General features: G+C 43.8%; 1 protein-coding gene across 1 annotated transcript in view; it reads left to right on the forward strand.

Annotated features, from left to right (window-relative positions):
• csmd3a (CUB and Sushi multiple domains 3a) overlaps positions 1–17,138 on the forward strand; it is a 631,117-nt gene that overhangs the window by 415,798 nt on the left and 198,181 nt on the right. Inside the window, exon 44 of the mRNA XM_060900611.1 lies at positions 10,778–10,923. Within this exon, the coding sequence (XP_060756594.1) occupies positions 10,778–10,923 (146 nt within the window). The remainder of the gene's footprint in view (positions 1–10,777; positions 10,924–17,138) is intronic.

The following is a 17,138-nucleotide window of genomic DNA, read 5'->3' on the forward strand; positions in this document are numbered from 1 at the left end:
CTGAGGCAATGACTTAGTAACAATAATAACAATAACTCCACTTCAGCACACCACCCGGTTGTTGATTATTTTCCTATGACAGCACAACACGGAGTGTTTAAGTCCTTACATCTTATGGAATGATCATTACAGAGCTTCTTTTTTTAAGTAAACTTGATAAATCTCTGCCAAACATTTAAAACATGCATGTTGTGAGTAAAATAAATGATCTGACAATATAATTACAGTTCTTACAATGCGGTACCGTACGTGCAAATTGATGAATGCAGCCATTAAAATCAGAGGTCCGAAAAGACCAGTCATGTATCAGTGCAGGAGTTTATTGTCTGACCCATAAGAGATGAAATCAACTGTACTTTGGGGAAACCAGGAGAAATTTCATCCAGTGCCTGTGTACTGTCAGAATGAAGATTTTTTTTTTCTTTCCTATAGCAAGACACTTCAAGAGCAATGGATATCACGCTAATGACATCTCTGCTAGGTGTTGCCATGGCAGCAGTAAAGTGCAGAAACTTAACCTGTAAGAGCTCATGTATACTCTCTGAGCTTAAAAACCCACAGAATACATGTTATGCTTTAAACATCTACTAATTAGGAGAAGCTTTTTGCTTGTTTGTGCAGAACACATTTATGCTAAAAGAAGGCTAAATTAGAGCCTCATCTCTCATCTCATCTCATTATCTCTAGCCGCTTTATCCTGTTCTACAGGGTCGCAGGCAAGCTGGAGCCTATCCCAGCTGACTACGGGCAAAAGGCAGGGGACAAGTCGCCAGGTCATCACAGGGCTGACACATAGACTAGGGTTGCCACATCTGAGTTGTAAAAAACCGGGACACATCGGTCGGCGGCCGCGCCTGCGCGCACGTACGAGCACGGGGGTTGAGGGCTGCGGACACGCACATCTACGATGCCTTATGCCTTATGTGAATGTTCACGTTTAAAAATAAAACAGTTCAACTGGTGCAGTTAGGCGTTTAGTTAAAATTCATTTTGTCTTCTTAACCCTTAAATGGGCACTACCACAAATATTATTACAAAAAATAATTTCATATAGGAATGATCTTATTTGGACGCCAATAATTTTTTTTAACAATATATATTTTTTTCTTTTGGACAGGTACCGGATCTTCTACTTCATTCTGTCCGACTCCCTCATCGTCTGTCTCTCCTCCCATTCCGTTTCCAAATCAAAATAATACAAATATAATCAATATAATTTCTCTCAGTCTGCTTCGTTGTTGTTTTAGCCTTTTCTCTGGAGAACTGAACTTTAAAAGTTAGACTACCGTATCATACCAAATAGCCCTAATCCTTTGTTTTAATCACAAGAGAGAGGTGCTATGTTATTGGGACAACTGATTTATTCATTTCTCATGCCAGTGTTCAGGCATTCTTTTTTGATATATTTAATGATTTATTTAATGATTCATTTATTGATGAAATTGGCCCAGGCTTTAGAACCAGCCTTTATCAGAATCAGAACATAGGAAGTAGACAGCCAGCCTACTCGCGCACCGACCAAGGGAACTCTCACCGATTGTTTGGTATTACGGTATTCCAGTATCTTTGATTTCGCGCGGCCGCCGTTGTATTGACCACGATCACCTAGCAACGGCGACTGGCTGCGTGCGCAAACATTCGGTGAGGCCGCACAAGTAGCTGCCTACAATATGCCCGCTTACGTGAAAACTATTAATATGTTAAGTGGCTGCGAGAAACATTAATGATTTGTGTTTATTTCAATGGGGGATAATGTGAGGAAGTAAAAAACCGGGACAAAACGTGTCCCGGGAAGGTTATTCCATTTTCCTGGACATTTTCCATTTTCCACAAAAAAAACAGGACAATCCCGGAAAAACCTGGACGTGTGGCAACACTAACATAGACACAGACAACCATTCACACTCACATTCACACCTACGGTCAATTTAGAGTCACCAGTTAACCTAACCTGCATGTCTTTGGACTATGGGGGAAACCGGAGCACCCGGAGGAAACCCACGCGGACACGGGGAGAACATGCAAACTCCGCACAGAAAGGCCCTCGCCGGCCACGGGGCTCGAACCCGGACCTTCTTGCTGTGAGGCGACACTACCGTGCCGCCTAATTTAGAGTCTATCCCCAGAATTTTAAAGCCTTGTAATAGTTGCAAAAATGCAAAAAACTATTTAAACATTTTTGGCAAAAGTCTATTTTCTTCTCAATTTCACTGTTAAACTGGTTGAAAGTAACACGGTTAGGTTTTTGTTTGCACAGAATTCGCAAATGCATGAATTGTCGTTAACTAGCAGCCAGGCTAAGAGCATGAAAACATTATGAACTTTACAATAATTGGCTTTAAATAATTTTTTTAAATAATCATTTACTTTAAAGCTATATAATTTGAGCAGCAGTTTGATATGTTTTAAATGAAATCAGTCAGTGTCATGGCAACATTCTACTTCCTGTTGTTTTCCCGATAGTCTTCGTCTAGAGAGAAAGAGAGAGCTCTTCAGAAAACTGATTATTTTGCATTTCTTTCCATAAAAGCGTGTTGTTTTTTTTGTGCAATTTTTAATAAATGCTCACAGATAAATTGGAGACAGATTAAAAGTGGACCCCTGTAAGGTCTAGTGCTTTAGGCACCACATGCTTTTTTAAATTTTTATTCAGTTATTTTTGAATAATTTTAAAGAACGGAACTGACATTTCAAGATTGAGACGAATTCAACGGTGTTTACAGGTTATGTTCTTTCTGTTTTTCCATCGCTAGCAGTTTATGCTGTTGTTTTTTTTTTTCTGGAAGTTTCAGAGCTTATAATGACAGTGTTTTGTTTTTTAATTTCCTGTCAAACAGAATAATGATTGTACATACACACAAATTCCGAACAGTGCTGAGGAGTGAATTTTTCTCAATGTTGCATTTTCATTAGTGCCAAAGCGCCTAATGCAAGGCAGATGTTCACAGTGTTGCACATTAGTGCACCTGCAAATTGAATTAAATGGGTTCTTATGCGGTACACACTGCGTTCACATGGCAACATTTCAAACCCTTAATTTTTTGACCACTTCAGCTTTGGCAGGAAGGGATGAAAATCCAAGCAACAGGTGGGAAAAAGAGACAACACACACCATGTCTTCGAGAGGTGGCACGGTGGTGTAGTGGTTAGCATTGTTGCCTCACAGCAAGAAGGTTCTGGGTTCGAGCCCAGTAGCCAATGGGGACCTTTCTGTGTGGAGCTTGCATGTTCTCCCTGTGTCTGTATGGGTTTGCTCCAGGTGCTCCAGTTTCCCCCACAGTCCAAAGACATGGTTAGGTTTACTGGCTACTCTAAATTGTCCATAGGTGTGAATGGTTGCTTCCTGGACAGGAGGGTATCTGGCATAAAACTATGCTCCAGTTAATATGACATGTGGATCAATAGGGTCCACATGGTTCCTGACTGGGCAGCAGTGCTGAAGAAGATCATGACACAGCACGTCTTTGAGCTCTTATTTGGAAAGACGGGAATATGAGCATGTTTTTTATGTCCAGTCTTCAAGTAAGAAGAAGGAGGTCAATGTGCTTCTGAAAATGTGAATGCATATTTATTAAAGGAGAACTGAAGTCATTTTTAAACTTGTTTTATTTCTTGATTAACGTGTTATTCAATTACGTTTTCGGTTTTAGTAACCTTATATTGTGACTCGTATGCAGAGGTGGACAAAGAACCCAACTTCATAACTGAAGTCAAAGTGCAGATCCCACTGGTCAAATGTGACTCCGATACAAGTGAAAGTTGTTTTAAAAATACTTAAGTATTAAAAGTACATTTTCTGTCAAGGCATCGTTGTATTATTGCCACAACGCTTACAAAACCTAACGCTTCTGAAGCAACCAACTGGATTTACTGACTAACTTGTAGAAACTGTAGAATAAACATCTGGTAGAATGTTACAGAATGAAACACAAACTGAAAAAGAACCATTGTCTTTCTTTTTTTTTATTGTAACACTCTTCCCCACCCCGACAAAACAGCATGGTCGTGTTCTGACCCGGCTCTGGCAGTGTGTGCACACATGTACCGTATGTGCATGTTAATCAGGAAGACAGTGGAATAGCTGTAAATGCAGCTTGCTTAGAAAATAAAAAGGACAATCCAACCTGATTAAAACCCAGGTCCACACCTCGAGCTTAATAACTGCCCAACAGCAACACTGCTTTAAGCAAGACAAAAAAAGTGCAAGACCATCATCTGACATCAAAACAAAAAATTCCAACAATTTGTTGTGACTGACTAGTACAATACTGTCCATCTCACAGGTCTCACGTGTGCAAGTGTATGTATTCATGCACATATGAATCTGCCTGTGGAATCATGGTGGTTTAATGTTAAGCTAGTTAGTCAGTGAAGCTCCACCTGACATACTAGCAAAATCTTTTCAAACTCAAAATCATATTGGGTAGCTAACATTACTAGAAAAGAAATATTTCTACATTTTGTTTATTTGGCAAGATCATGCTAAAATATTTCTGAAAGGACTTCAGATAAGTTAACCTTATTCATGTTTGCGTAACTCCGTTTTTACATGCTAACTAACAGTGTCCAATTTAAATAGCTATGTGTTAACATTAGCCATGGACAAGGCAATGGCAACTTGGCAGGCAAATCCATAGAAAGTCATTTGACTAACCAGACTGCATAGCTATTGCAACGTTATCGCTAGCTCTAAAAGCACAGACAACTTTATTGCAAGCTTTCTCTTGGAATAAAACATTTACATCCCCTAATATGCTTCCGCAGGTTGGACGGCCAGTTTTTGTAGGCTGTGATGCAGTTCGTATTAGGCAAACAAAGCAAACATTTAAAACGAAACGACTCTCTATTCCTTTCAGAAAACTGAAACATGGGTTCGAGGTTAAGCCATAGGTGCATGCATTCCCCAGAAGTACCACCTCCTTCCATTCTGCCATCAACTGATTGTGTTCAAATAATGCTGCTGAGAAATCACTGAGCTTGATTGTATACAGTCTATAGATGTGACATGACCCTAGTGATTACTGATCAGTTGTCTCATTGTCATCTGCAAAAAAAATCAATCAATCATGTTTTAGAAAAGAAAAAAAAACATCCACTTTCAAAGCTGCTTCATAGTAACAAGTAACGGGCACCTTGATAGAAATGTCTCGTCTTCTTCCACTTATCCGGGGCCAGGTCGTGGAGGCAGCAGTCTGAGCATGGAAGCCCAAACTTCCCTTTCCCCAGACACCTCGGCCAACTCCTCGGGAAGAACACCGAGGCATTCCCAGGCCAGCCGAGAGGCATAGTCCCTCCAGCATGTCCTGGGTCTTCCCCGGGGCCTCCTCCCGGGGGGACATGCCTGGAACACCTCCCCAGGGAGGTGTCCAGGAGGCATCCAAAAGAGATGCCGGAGCCACCTCAGCTGATTCCTCTCGATGTGGAGGAGCAGCGGCTCTACTCAGAGCTCCTCCCGAGTGACTGTGCTTCTCACCCTATCTCTAAGGGAGCGCCCAGCCACCCTGCGAAGGAAACTCATTTCGGCCGCTTGTATCCGTGATCTTGTTTTTTCGGTCATTACCCAAAGCTCATGACCATAGGTGAGAGTTGGAACGTAGGTCGACCAGTAAATCGAGAGTTTCACCTTTTGGCTCAGCTCCTTCACCACAACGGACCGGTAAAGCGACCTCATCACTGCGGAGGCTGCACCTATCCGCCTGTCAACCTCACGCTCTATCCTTCCCTCACTCGTGAACAAGATCCCAAGATACTTAAACTCCTCCACTTGAGGCAGGACTTCTCCATCAACCTGGAGAGGGCAAGCCACCCTTTTCCGGTCGAGAACCATGGCCTCGGACTTGGAGGTGCTGATTCTCATCCCAGCCACTTCACACTCGGCTGCAAACCACCCCAGTGCATGCTGGAGGTCCTGGTTTGAAGAAACCAACAGGACAACATCATCCGCAAAAAGCAGAGATGAAATCTTGTGGTTCCCAAACAAGGATTCCTTCTGGCCCCTGGCTGCGCCTAGAAATTCTGTCCATAAAAATTATGAACAGAACCAGTGACAAAGGGCAGCCCTGCCAGAGTCCAACATGCACTGGGAACATGTCTGACCTACTGCCGGCAATGCGGACTAGACTCCTGCTCCATTCGTACAGGGACCGGACAGCCCTTAGCAAAGAGCCCCGAACCCCATACTCCCAAAGCACCCCCCACAGAATACCATGAGGGACATGGTCAAATGCCTTCTCCAGATCCACAAAGCACATGTGGACTGGTTGGGCAAACTCCCATGAACCCTCGAGCACCCTATGAAGGGTACAGAGCCGGTCCAGTGTTCCGCGACCAGGACAAAAACCGCATTGTTCCTCCTGGATCCGAGGTTCGACTATTGGCCGAATTCTCCTCTCCAGTACCCTGGAATAAACCTTCCCTGGGAGGCTGAGAAGTGTAATTCCCCTATAATTGGAGCACACTCTCCGGTCCCCTTTCTTAAAAAGAGGGACCACCACCCCAGTCTGCCACTCCAGAGGCACTGTCCCCGACCGCCATGCGATGTTGCAGAGGCGTGTCAGCCAAGACAGCCCCACAACATCCAGAGACTTGAGATACTCAGGGCGGCTCTCATCCACCCCCGGTGCCTTGCCACCGAGGAGCTTAGAAACCACCTCAGTGACTTCGGCTTGGGTAATGGATGAGTCCACCTCTGAGTCATCAGCCTCCGCCTCCTCAATGGAAGACATGATGGTGAGATTGAGGAGATCCTCAAAGTATTCCTTCCACCGCCCGACAATGTCCCCAGTCGAGGTCAACAGCTCCCCACCCACACTGTAAACAGTGTTAGCAGAGTACTGCTTCCCCCTCCTGAGGCGCCGGATGGTTTGCCGGAATTTCTTCGAGGCCAACCAATGGTCCTTCTCCATGGCCTCCCCAAACTCCTCCCAGTTCCGAGTTTGTGCCTCCGCAACTGCCCGAGCTGCGGCACGTCTGGCCTGCCGATACCCGTCAGCTGCCTCAGGAGTCCCGGAGGTCAACATGGCTCGATAGGACTCCTTCTTCAGCTTGACGGCATCCCTTACTTCCGGTGTCCACCACCGGGTTCGGGGATTGCCGCCACGACAGGCACCGGAGACCTTGTAGCCATAGCTCCAAACAGCTGCATCTACAATGGAGGTACAGAACATGGTCCACTCAGACTCAATGTCCCCCGCCTCCCTCGGAAGCTGGGAGAAGCTCTCCCGAAGGTGGGAGTTAAAGACCTCCCCGACAGAGTGTTTGGCCAGACATTCCCAGCAGACCCTCACCATACGTTTGGGCCTGCCAGGTCTGTCCGGCTTCCTCCTCTGCCAGCAGATCCAACTCACCACCAGGTGGTGATCAGTTGACAGCTCAGCCTCTCTCTTTGCCCGAGTGTCCAAGACATAGGGCCGGAAATCAGTTGAAACGACAACAAAGTCGATCATCAACCTCCGACCTAAGGTGTCCTGATGCCACGTGCACTTATGGGCACCCCTATGCTTAAACATGGTGTTCGTTATGGACAAACCATGACTAGCACAGATGTCCAATAACAAAACACCACTCGGGTTCAGATCGGGGAGGCCATTCCTCCCAACCATGCCCCTCCAAGTGTCACTGTCGTCGCCCACATGAGCATTGAAGTCCCCCAGTAGAACAATGGAGTCCCCAGTCTGAGCACTTCTCAGTACCTCTCCCAGGAACTCCAAGAAGGCCGGATACTCTATACTGCTATTCGGCCCGTAGGCACAAACAACAGCAAGAGCCCTCTCCCCAATCCGAAGGCGCAGAGAGGCGACCCTCTCATTCACTGGGGTAAACTCCAACACATGGCGGCTGAGCTGGGGAGCTAGAAGCAAGCCCACACCAGCCCGCCGCCACTCACCATGGGCGACTCCAGAGAAGTGGAGAGTCCAGCCCCACTCGAGGAGCTGGGTTCCAGAGCCCAAGCTGTGCATGGAGGTGAGCCCGACTATCTCTAGCCGGTACCTCTCAACCTCCCGCACAAGCTCAGGCTCTTTCCCCCCCAGCGATGTGACATTCCATGTCCCAACAGCTAGCCGCTGTGTTCGGGGATCAGGTCATCGAGGCCCCTGCCTTCGACTGCCGCCCAATCCGCACTGCACCGGCCCCCTACGGCTACCTCTGTAGGTGGTGAACCCACAGGAGGTCGGGCCCACGTCACCGCTTCAGGCTGAGCCCGGCCGGGCCCCGTGGGCAAAGGCCCGGCCACCAAGCACTCGCATACGAGCCCCAACCCCGGGCCTGGCTCCAGGGTGGGGCCCCGGCTGTGCCATACCGGGCAACGTCACGGTCCTTGATCGATTATTCTCCATAAGGGTTTTGGTGAACTGCTCTTGGTCTGGCCTGTCACCTAGGACCTGTCTGCCTTGGGAGACCCTAACAGGGGCGTAATGCCCCCGACAACATAGCTCCTAGGATCATTCAAGCACACAAACCCCTCCACCACAATAAGGTGGCAGTTCTAGGAGGGGTGATAGATTCATTTACTTGAATACTGTACTTAAGTACACTTTTTGAATATCTGTACTTTACTTGAGTATTAGTTTTTTTGCCAACTTATGACTTTAATGTCACTATATTTGAAAGACAAGTATTGTACTTTTTACTCCACTACATTTATAGAAATGTAGTGGAATAAAAAGTACGATACTTGTCTTTCAAATATAGTGACATTAAAGTCATAAGTTGGCAAAAAAATTAATTCTCAAGTAAAGTAGGGGCGGCACGGTGGTGTAGTGGTTAGCGCTGTCGCCTCACAGCAAGAAGGTCCGGGTTCGAGCCCCGTGGCCGGCGAGAGCCTTTCTGTGCGGAGTTTGCATGTTCTCCCCGTGTCCGCGTGGGTTTCCTCCAGGTGCTCCGGTTTCCCCCACAGTCCAAAGACATGCAGGTTAGGTTAACTGGTGACTCTAAATTGAGCGTAGGTGTGAATGTGAGTGTGAATGGTTGTCTGTGTCTATGTGTCAGCCCTGTGATGACCTGGCGACTTGTCCAGGGTGTACCCCGCCTTTCGCCTGTAGTCAGCTGGGATAGGCTCCAGCTTGCCTGCGACCCTGTAGAACAGGATAAAGCGACTAGAGATAATGAGATGAGATGAAGTAAAGTACAGATATTCAAAAAGTGTGCTTAAGTACAGTATTCAAGTAAATGCACTTTGTTACTGTCCACCTCTGCTTGTATTGGCAACTAATTGCAATTGAATATTATACTTATTGGTCTATTCGGTTTTTAGCCATGTTGAATTTAGTTCGTTTGGTCCACGGCAGGCGTCGCTTATCCACGCGATCTTCACGAGACTTGTGCGAGACTTTGAAATGTGAAGTGTCAGCCAGGTGTCAGTGCCGCCATTTTGAAAACTGTTTTCCAAACAAAATATTGCACAAAAACGAGTTTAAATGATGATTACTGCCTCCTTTTTTCAAACTTTCCTGATTGCTATCAAAACAAACAAAACTTCCGGCTTGATTACGTCAGCATTCGAAAGAGGGCGCGCGGCTTTTGACAACATTAGCAGATGTCGGTCACTTTGATTTCCGCTGTGCGTTTTACTTCCGTCCTGCGATGTCTCGCACAGGTCTCAATGACTCTCGTTTATGGCCATTGCTTTGACATATGGACTGATATATTACAGAGCATAATTTCAAGCACGCATAACTTGCTATAGCAGTGACAAAATAGCGATCAAAAATGCATTCCGATATTTAATAAAATGAGAAATAGAATTTTGATGGTAAAAAATTTGCCTTCAGTTCTCCTTTAACTCTTCTAGTTTTATAGTTTCGGAACTTAATTAATGTGTTAGACCTTAAATGACACTCATTACTCAGATCTCTGCATGGAAGAGTCATCAGAAGTAAACCTTACCTACAATCTCATCACTACATTACAGGCATTTAGCAGATGCTCTTATCCAGAGCAACATACAACATACCCAGAGCACCCTGGGGGTTAGGTGCCTTGCTCAAGGACACTTCAGCTACAGTATTCCTGCTGGTCCAGGGAATTGAACCAGCAACCTTTTGATCCTAAAACTGCTTCGCTAAGCTTTAAGCCATGGCATCATCACAAACACAGATGTCTGATTTATGCAAAACATCTTCTCGATACACCAGAGACATTTTGGACACAACTCCTGTGGATTCATGAAGTACAAATGGACTGAAACGTAAAAAAAATTCAGAAAGAAAGTGACATCCATTGCTGTTTGGTTTTATACGTTTCTACTTATTGTTTCTTATTAAGCAGTCTTTCGTTACATTTCTAATAAATGGCAAAAAAGCCAACAGAGAGACAGCGTAATACTAGCAGTACTTCTACTTTACAGTGTGATGTAACCAAGTTTGTTTTCATGAAATTTTTTGACGCAAGTGAGGTCAAAAATGTATCGTAACTTATTTAGGTTAATAAGAATCGATGTCTCTTTCTTCACTTCACAGCTTTCTCATATTTTCTATTGAAAATAAATATATATGTTGTCATGAATATCTTATGCCGGAGGTATAAAGCGCAGCCTTAGGGATGATGTATAAGAAATGGTTGCACATAAAATGTTGTTTATTTATAGGTGGAGCGAATCACAACAGAATAAAGAATATTATTAGAGAATATTGTAGTTTGGCTTGTCAATAATTTAGTCCATGCCCAACCTCTGCAGTGATATAGGCATTTATTATCTCCATCCTAGAAACTTATCGTGATATTTATAAGCACGTGTTCGCTGGATACATTGTAATACCATGAATTTTTCATGCCATAGGGACGGCCTGGACCAGACCTCACCTCAGCTCGGTCAGTTCAGCGGCAGCTCGGTACAAGAAACCGTCTCCAGCACCTCCAACCACGTCCTCCTGAAGTTCCACAGTGACTTCAGCACCAGCGGATTCTTCGTTCTGCATTATCATGGTAAGCACCGTTTCCTTCTTCTGGTCTCGTAGTTTCAGTGTTGTCATCTTCTCCTGACCTGACACCTACATGTGTTACAGGTTGCAGCTGTTCTCATAAATTATTGGTCTGTTTTAATGCTTCTTGCACTTGATAATGATAATTTTGTGGTTTTGCGGTTGGTGTTTACACCGTTTGCGGACATGTGGAAAATTGCTATCGTTAAGGCGGTCATCATGATGATGGACACAGCCGCTGCGTCCAACAATCAGATGATAAACATACTGTCTGACGCAAATATTTCACAGGAGGATGGACGTGCAAAAAATACACTGCATAGCCAAAAGTATGTGGACACCTGATGATCACACCCATATGAACGTCTTCCCGCAAACTGGGACCACAAAATTGGAAGCATACAATTGTCTAGAATGTCTTTGCATGCTGTAGCTTTATAATTTCCCTTCACTGGAACTAAGAGGCCCAAAACTGTTCCAGCATGACAATGACAATACCGCCGATGATGCCCCTGTGCGCAAGTGTCCTGCACAGACCCCTTACTGAACTCAACCCTACTGAACACCTTTGGGATGAACTGGAACTGGAGCCTCCTCAACATCAGCACCCAATCTCAGTAATTCTCTTGTGGCTGAACTGAATGAACACAAGTCCCTACAGTCACGCCCCAAAATCTAGTTGAAAGCCTTCCCAGAAAAGTGCAAAGGAAGGATTCATTCTGGATTGGGATGTAGCACATATGGCTATGATGGGCAGGTGTCCACATATTTTTGGTCATGTAGTATGAAGCTTTATTCTATCCACATTCACTCGAAATGAGCAATCGCGCACTCTGACTGGCTACTCTACTACTAGGATATCAGCTCATATACCGTCAGTAGAAAAAAACAAAATGGCGGAGCGTGTTGCTGAATCAGCCAAGGATGAAATAAAACCTCTACTTGAAAAAAAGTATTGTACTTCTTCCCACTCCTTTTTCGAACAATATGCGGTGTATTGTAATGTCTTAGCTCTTTATGTATTTTATTTATTAATTTTTTGTCACTTTCTCGTTTTCTTTCTTTTGTATGTACAAATAGTTACATTTTTTTATACGTTTGAAATAAAATAAATAAAAAAATTAATAAAATAAAACAAAACCCCAAAAAATACAAAAAATAAAAAGCAACAAAATATGGAAGGAAAGTATTTGACGGTAAGAACGTCTCATCTCATCTCATTATCTCTAGCCGCTTTATCCTTCTACAGGGTCGCAGGCAAGCTGGAGCCTATCCCAGCTGACTACGGGCGAAAGGCGGGGTACACCCTGGACAAGTCGCCGGGTCATCACAGGGCTGACACATAGACACAGACAACCATTCACACTCACATTCACACCTACGGTCAATTTAGAGTCACCAGTTAACCTAACCTGCATGTCTTTGGACTGTGGGGGAAACCGGAGCACCCGGAGGAAACCCACGCGGACACGGGGAGAACATGCAAACTCCACACAGAAAGGCCCTCGCCGGCCCCGGGGCTCGAACCCAGGACCTTCTTGCTGTGAGGCGACAGCGCTAACCACTACACCACCGTGCCGCCCCCGGTAAGAACGTATCTTTTTTTAATTCTTCAAGAAATATTATAATTATTATTACTATGGCAGCATGGTGGTGTAATGGTTAGTGCTGTCGCCTCACAGCAAGAAGGTCCGGGTTCGAGCCCCGTGGCCGGCGAGGGCCTTTCTGTGCGGAGTTTGCATGTTCTCCCCGTGTCCGCGTGGGTTTCCTCCGGGTGCTCCGGTTTCCCCCACAGTCCAAAGACATGCAGGTTAGGTTAACTGGTGACTCTAAATTGACCGTAGGTGTGAATGTGAGTGTGAATGGTTGTCTGTGTCTATGTGTCAGCCCTGTGATGACCTGGCGACTTGTCCAGGGTGTACCCCGCCTTTCACCCGTAGTCAGCTGGGATAGGCTCCAGCTTGCCTGCGACCCTGTAGAACAGGATAAAGCAGCTAGAGATAATGAGATGAGATGAGTAATTAAAATAAAGAAATTAAAGAAATCAAGCAATTAGAAACAAGACATAAAATAGTATCAAAAGATACAGTAAAGTGCCAGTGCATATAAATAGGTAGTTTAGTGCAAACTCTGGGCTTTGTTCACGAGCCTGATGGCATGGGGGGGGGGGGGGGGGGGTTGACTGTCTTTCAGCCTAGTGGTTTTGGCTGCAATAGTCCTGCAGCATCTCCCTGATGGCAGCAGCATGAAGTCAAGTCAAGTTTATTTGTATAGTGTTTTTAACAACAGACATTGTCGCAAAGCAGCTTTACAGAAATTTCAAGGCTAATTTTATCCCTAATCTATCCCCAATGAGCAAGCCTGTGGCAACGGTGGCAAAGAAAAACTCCCTCAGACGACACGAGGAAGAAACCTCGAGAGGAACCAGACTCAAAAGGGAACCCATCCTCATCTGGGTGATAACAGATAGCATGATTATAAATAACTCGCTTCTATAACAGTGTCCTTTATAATATAGTCACAAAGTATAACTGTGTAACCAGGAAATTCATTAGAGTTTTAACATGAAGTCTGTTTTGTTGATGTTATAAACTGTTCATTGATGGAAACTTGAGTGCAAAACTGTTCATGACAACTGCAGTCCTAAAGTTAGCAAGTCAACTGTAGTCCTCAGCCATAAAAGCATTACTGTAAGAGTCCAGAGCATCTTCTAAGTGCGACTTTTGACTGTCCATATGGGGCCGTCCTCTTCAGGAGCGAAATGATGTGATGAGACTCCAGCTAGATGTAGGACATCAGGATGGATCAGGCAGGTCCGAGGAGCAGAAGAGGTCAGGATCTCGATCTCAGGATCAACATGTAACTCAGAGGGTTACAACAGTTTGCGTTGTGGGTGGGTGGTGTCCTTGATAATGTTAAGGACCCTCCTGACAACTCTGGTGTAATAAACCAGTTATTGAGGTTTTTCACCCACGTGACCAAGTCATGTGATGCATCGTTAGGCTGCCATTTTGGACATCACGGCTCGAATCAGTTTGAATGCGAGGAAGGCGACAAATGAAAAACATAAAAGAAAAAGGAGCAAGATGCAGAAAACACCTTCACTATCCAGCGACGTAGGGCATTTACAGGGCGAGCAGAGGGAGAGGTATTTGCAAAAATTGAGGTTAGCAGGCTTAGAGAACGACGTTTACCTGCTTCCACCAGGATTGTTCACTGACGTACGGAAGTACACGAAGCCCTCGTCTTTACCTGACTTCGGCCCACATGATCTGTATACCTATGTCGTTAAAAACCCATCGCCATACACAGGTATTGATCTGAAAGCGTATAAGAGTTTGGATGCCTACAAATATTTTGTGTCAGGCTGGGTAACATGCCTACATCAGCGGGTCGTCCCTGGAGCCGGTGGTCGCCATCTTATTACAGCTAAGGTTTGTTCACATTTTCATTTACTTTCGGTCCTCAGGATAAACAAAATGTTATTAAATGTCATTGAAATAACTTCTTAGTCTGTTGAGACATGGCCCGTTATAAATTTGCTGTTACCAGGCAATGACCAAGAACTGTATTATTAGGGTCGGTGTCTGTGTTGTAACAGTGTACTAGCAGCTAGCTGTTAGCACTAGCTAATGTCAACAACATAGTAGCTGGTATGTTACTGTAGCAATGTTTACGTTCAGTCATTTGGATGACTGTTAAAACCTTTCAGTCTCAAGTTTTTCCTTTACTGTATTTACTAGTTTACTGTAATTATGATCCGGCAGCTATTTACACCAGATCCAGTGTAAATAGCTGCCGGAGCACTCCGGGAGCAAGCCGGAGCATGCTGCTTAATTTGAGAGGGAGCAAGCCGGAGCGCGCTCCGGAACCTCGGCCGGAGCACTCCGGGAGCAAGCCAGAGTGCGCTGCTTAATTTGAGGGGGAGCAAGCCGGAGCGCGCTCCGGCAGCTATTTACACCGGATCCAGTGTAAATAGCTGCCGGATCATAATTACAGTAAACTAGTAAATACAGTAAAGGAAAAACTTGAGACTGAAAGGTTTTAACAGTCATCCAAATGACTGAAAGTAAACATTGCTACAGTAACATACTAGCTACTATGTTGTTGACATTAGCTAGCTTGACCTTCAAAATGGCGGACACCGGGGCGTCACGTGACCCTGTGACGTCAGGTGAAATACCTCAATTCCACTCAATCTCATCATGCATGGCTTATAGTTGACTTGGTGCTACGCGCCTCATCAGCTATCAGCTCATGTACAACTCGATTTTGTGGAATAACTGTTACTTATACATTTTTAGAACAAATTTGCTCACAATAACTTGTTATTGGTGACAGTTTGGTGGAAGATGTACATATGGGTGTGATGGTCAGGTGTCCACATATTTTTGGACATGTAGTGTATTTTGCATCTATCTATCTATCTATCTATCTATCTATCTATCTATCTATCTATCTATCTATCTATCTAATAAATGTTAAAGGTGATTTATAATCAGTTGTCCAGTGTGCCACAGCACTGTTGGATTCATAACATCATTAAATGTAACTGTAAACGGATAAAGATTTTGATTAATAAATTAGAGATTGTAATTGTTAGAAAATCGCTGAGCTATAAGAAGAATAAAGTGCTTCAGGAAGTGCTGTGTTTGGGAAAAATAAACAGGATGGTCACGCGAATTCCACATTGTTGACTTTTCTTCCTAGAACAGCAAAACAGCGGGTGTTTTATTCCTCGTGAAACTTAAATCCTGCAGATAAAATCCTAATAAACCAGAGCTAAAGCTTTACATGTGTCAAAACAAACTGGCACCTTTTTTTTTAAAGCAGAAAAGCACTCCTGGGCTTAGCGAAGTTGCACAGTAGTGAAAAATCGGAGAACATTTGGGAACTCAGCACTAATGTAGTATACAAATTATTTTCTTTTATGAGCTTGTACAGGAATCTGAAAACATATAACAGTGATTTGTTCTCTTCATCTCATTTTCATGAGGAGACGGAAAGCAGCTCGTAAAACACGCAGGGCCAAAAGCACCTTCTAACCCTCTTGAGATCGCACAGACAGGTTCGGAGAACGCGCAGAAAGAGGCAATTACTCGCTCACATGCCAATATTCTCATCAAAGAAACACTTGAATGGCAGATTTCATCCGTGAGAGGATGGAGGAGAGCAGCGTTACGAGAGTCCATGTCAAGCAGAGGAAAGTAAAGTTTAGGAGCGAATAAATAGAGACGAAGCTCTGGGACTGCCACTGTTTCATTTTATTATCTTTTAAATTCATAATGAGCATTGCATTACGAGCTCGTTGTTGCAATTCCCTCCGTGCTGTAATGTTTTATGTGGAAAATTCGAGCACATCAGCACAATCAGCACTAATGTCAACGATATCATCCTCTTTCTTTTCTCCCTGTGGGAAAACACGAGCCAGGTTCAACTGGAGGAATAAAGAAAGTCACGTTTCTTTTTTTTCTTTTCGAACTTTCCTGGAGTTGCAGTGAAATAAAAAAAAAACACGTATCGAATAGAGCTTCCAGCAAAGCTTATATTCTTCAAATACTTTTAATGAAGTAAACAATAGAGCATTTTTATCACCGCTAATAACAAGTCGAGTTACTATTACCATGCTAAAGTTAATTATTTTCCAATTACAGCATGTCCTGAAGTGGTTTATTCCCCTTATACAACATTCACATTCACTGGATATGAGCAATTGCGTGCCCTGATTGGCTACTCTACTACTAGAATATTAGCTCATATACCAACAAAATGGCAGCGCGTGTTGCTGAACCAACCGAGGATAAAATAAAAACTCTACTTGAAAACAAAACCCCCGATTTTTTTTTTTTTTTATTTAAAAAGAAAGCACCAAAATATGGAATAAACGTATTTGATAGTAAGAACATATCTTTTTTTTTTCAAGAATTATTATTTTCACATTTTTCACAAATTGCTACTGTCATTTCACCGGTTTGTTTACATTCTAAGCAGAAATATTTTTGTCGGTCGTTTTGTATAAAGATTTTTATTTATCAAATTTGCAAAAAATAAAAATAAAAATGCTCTGTTTCTCAAAATCCAGTGAATGTGGATAGAATAAAACAGTTATTCCACAAAATGACTCGATTTCATGGAATAACTGTTAATTGGCCAACTACTGCAATTTTTTTTAATTAAATCACGACACATCCTACTTTTGTACTTTTATCCATTTCTCGT

This window comes from Neoarius graeffei, chromosome 19 (genome assembly GCF_027579695.1).
Source record: "Neoarius graeffei isolate fNeoGra1 chromosome 19, fNeoGra1.pri, whole genome shotgun sequence".
Taxonomy (NCBI): Eukaryota; Metazoa; Chordata; class Actinopteri; order Siluriformes; family Ariidae; genus Neoarius; species Neoarius graeffei.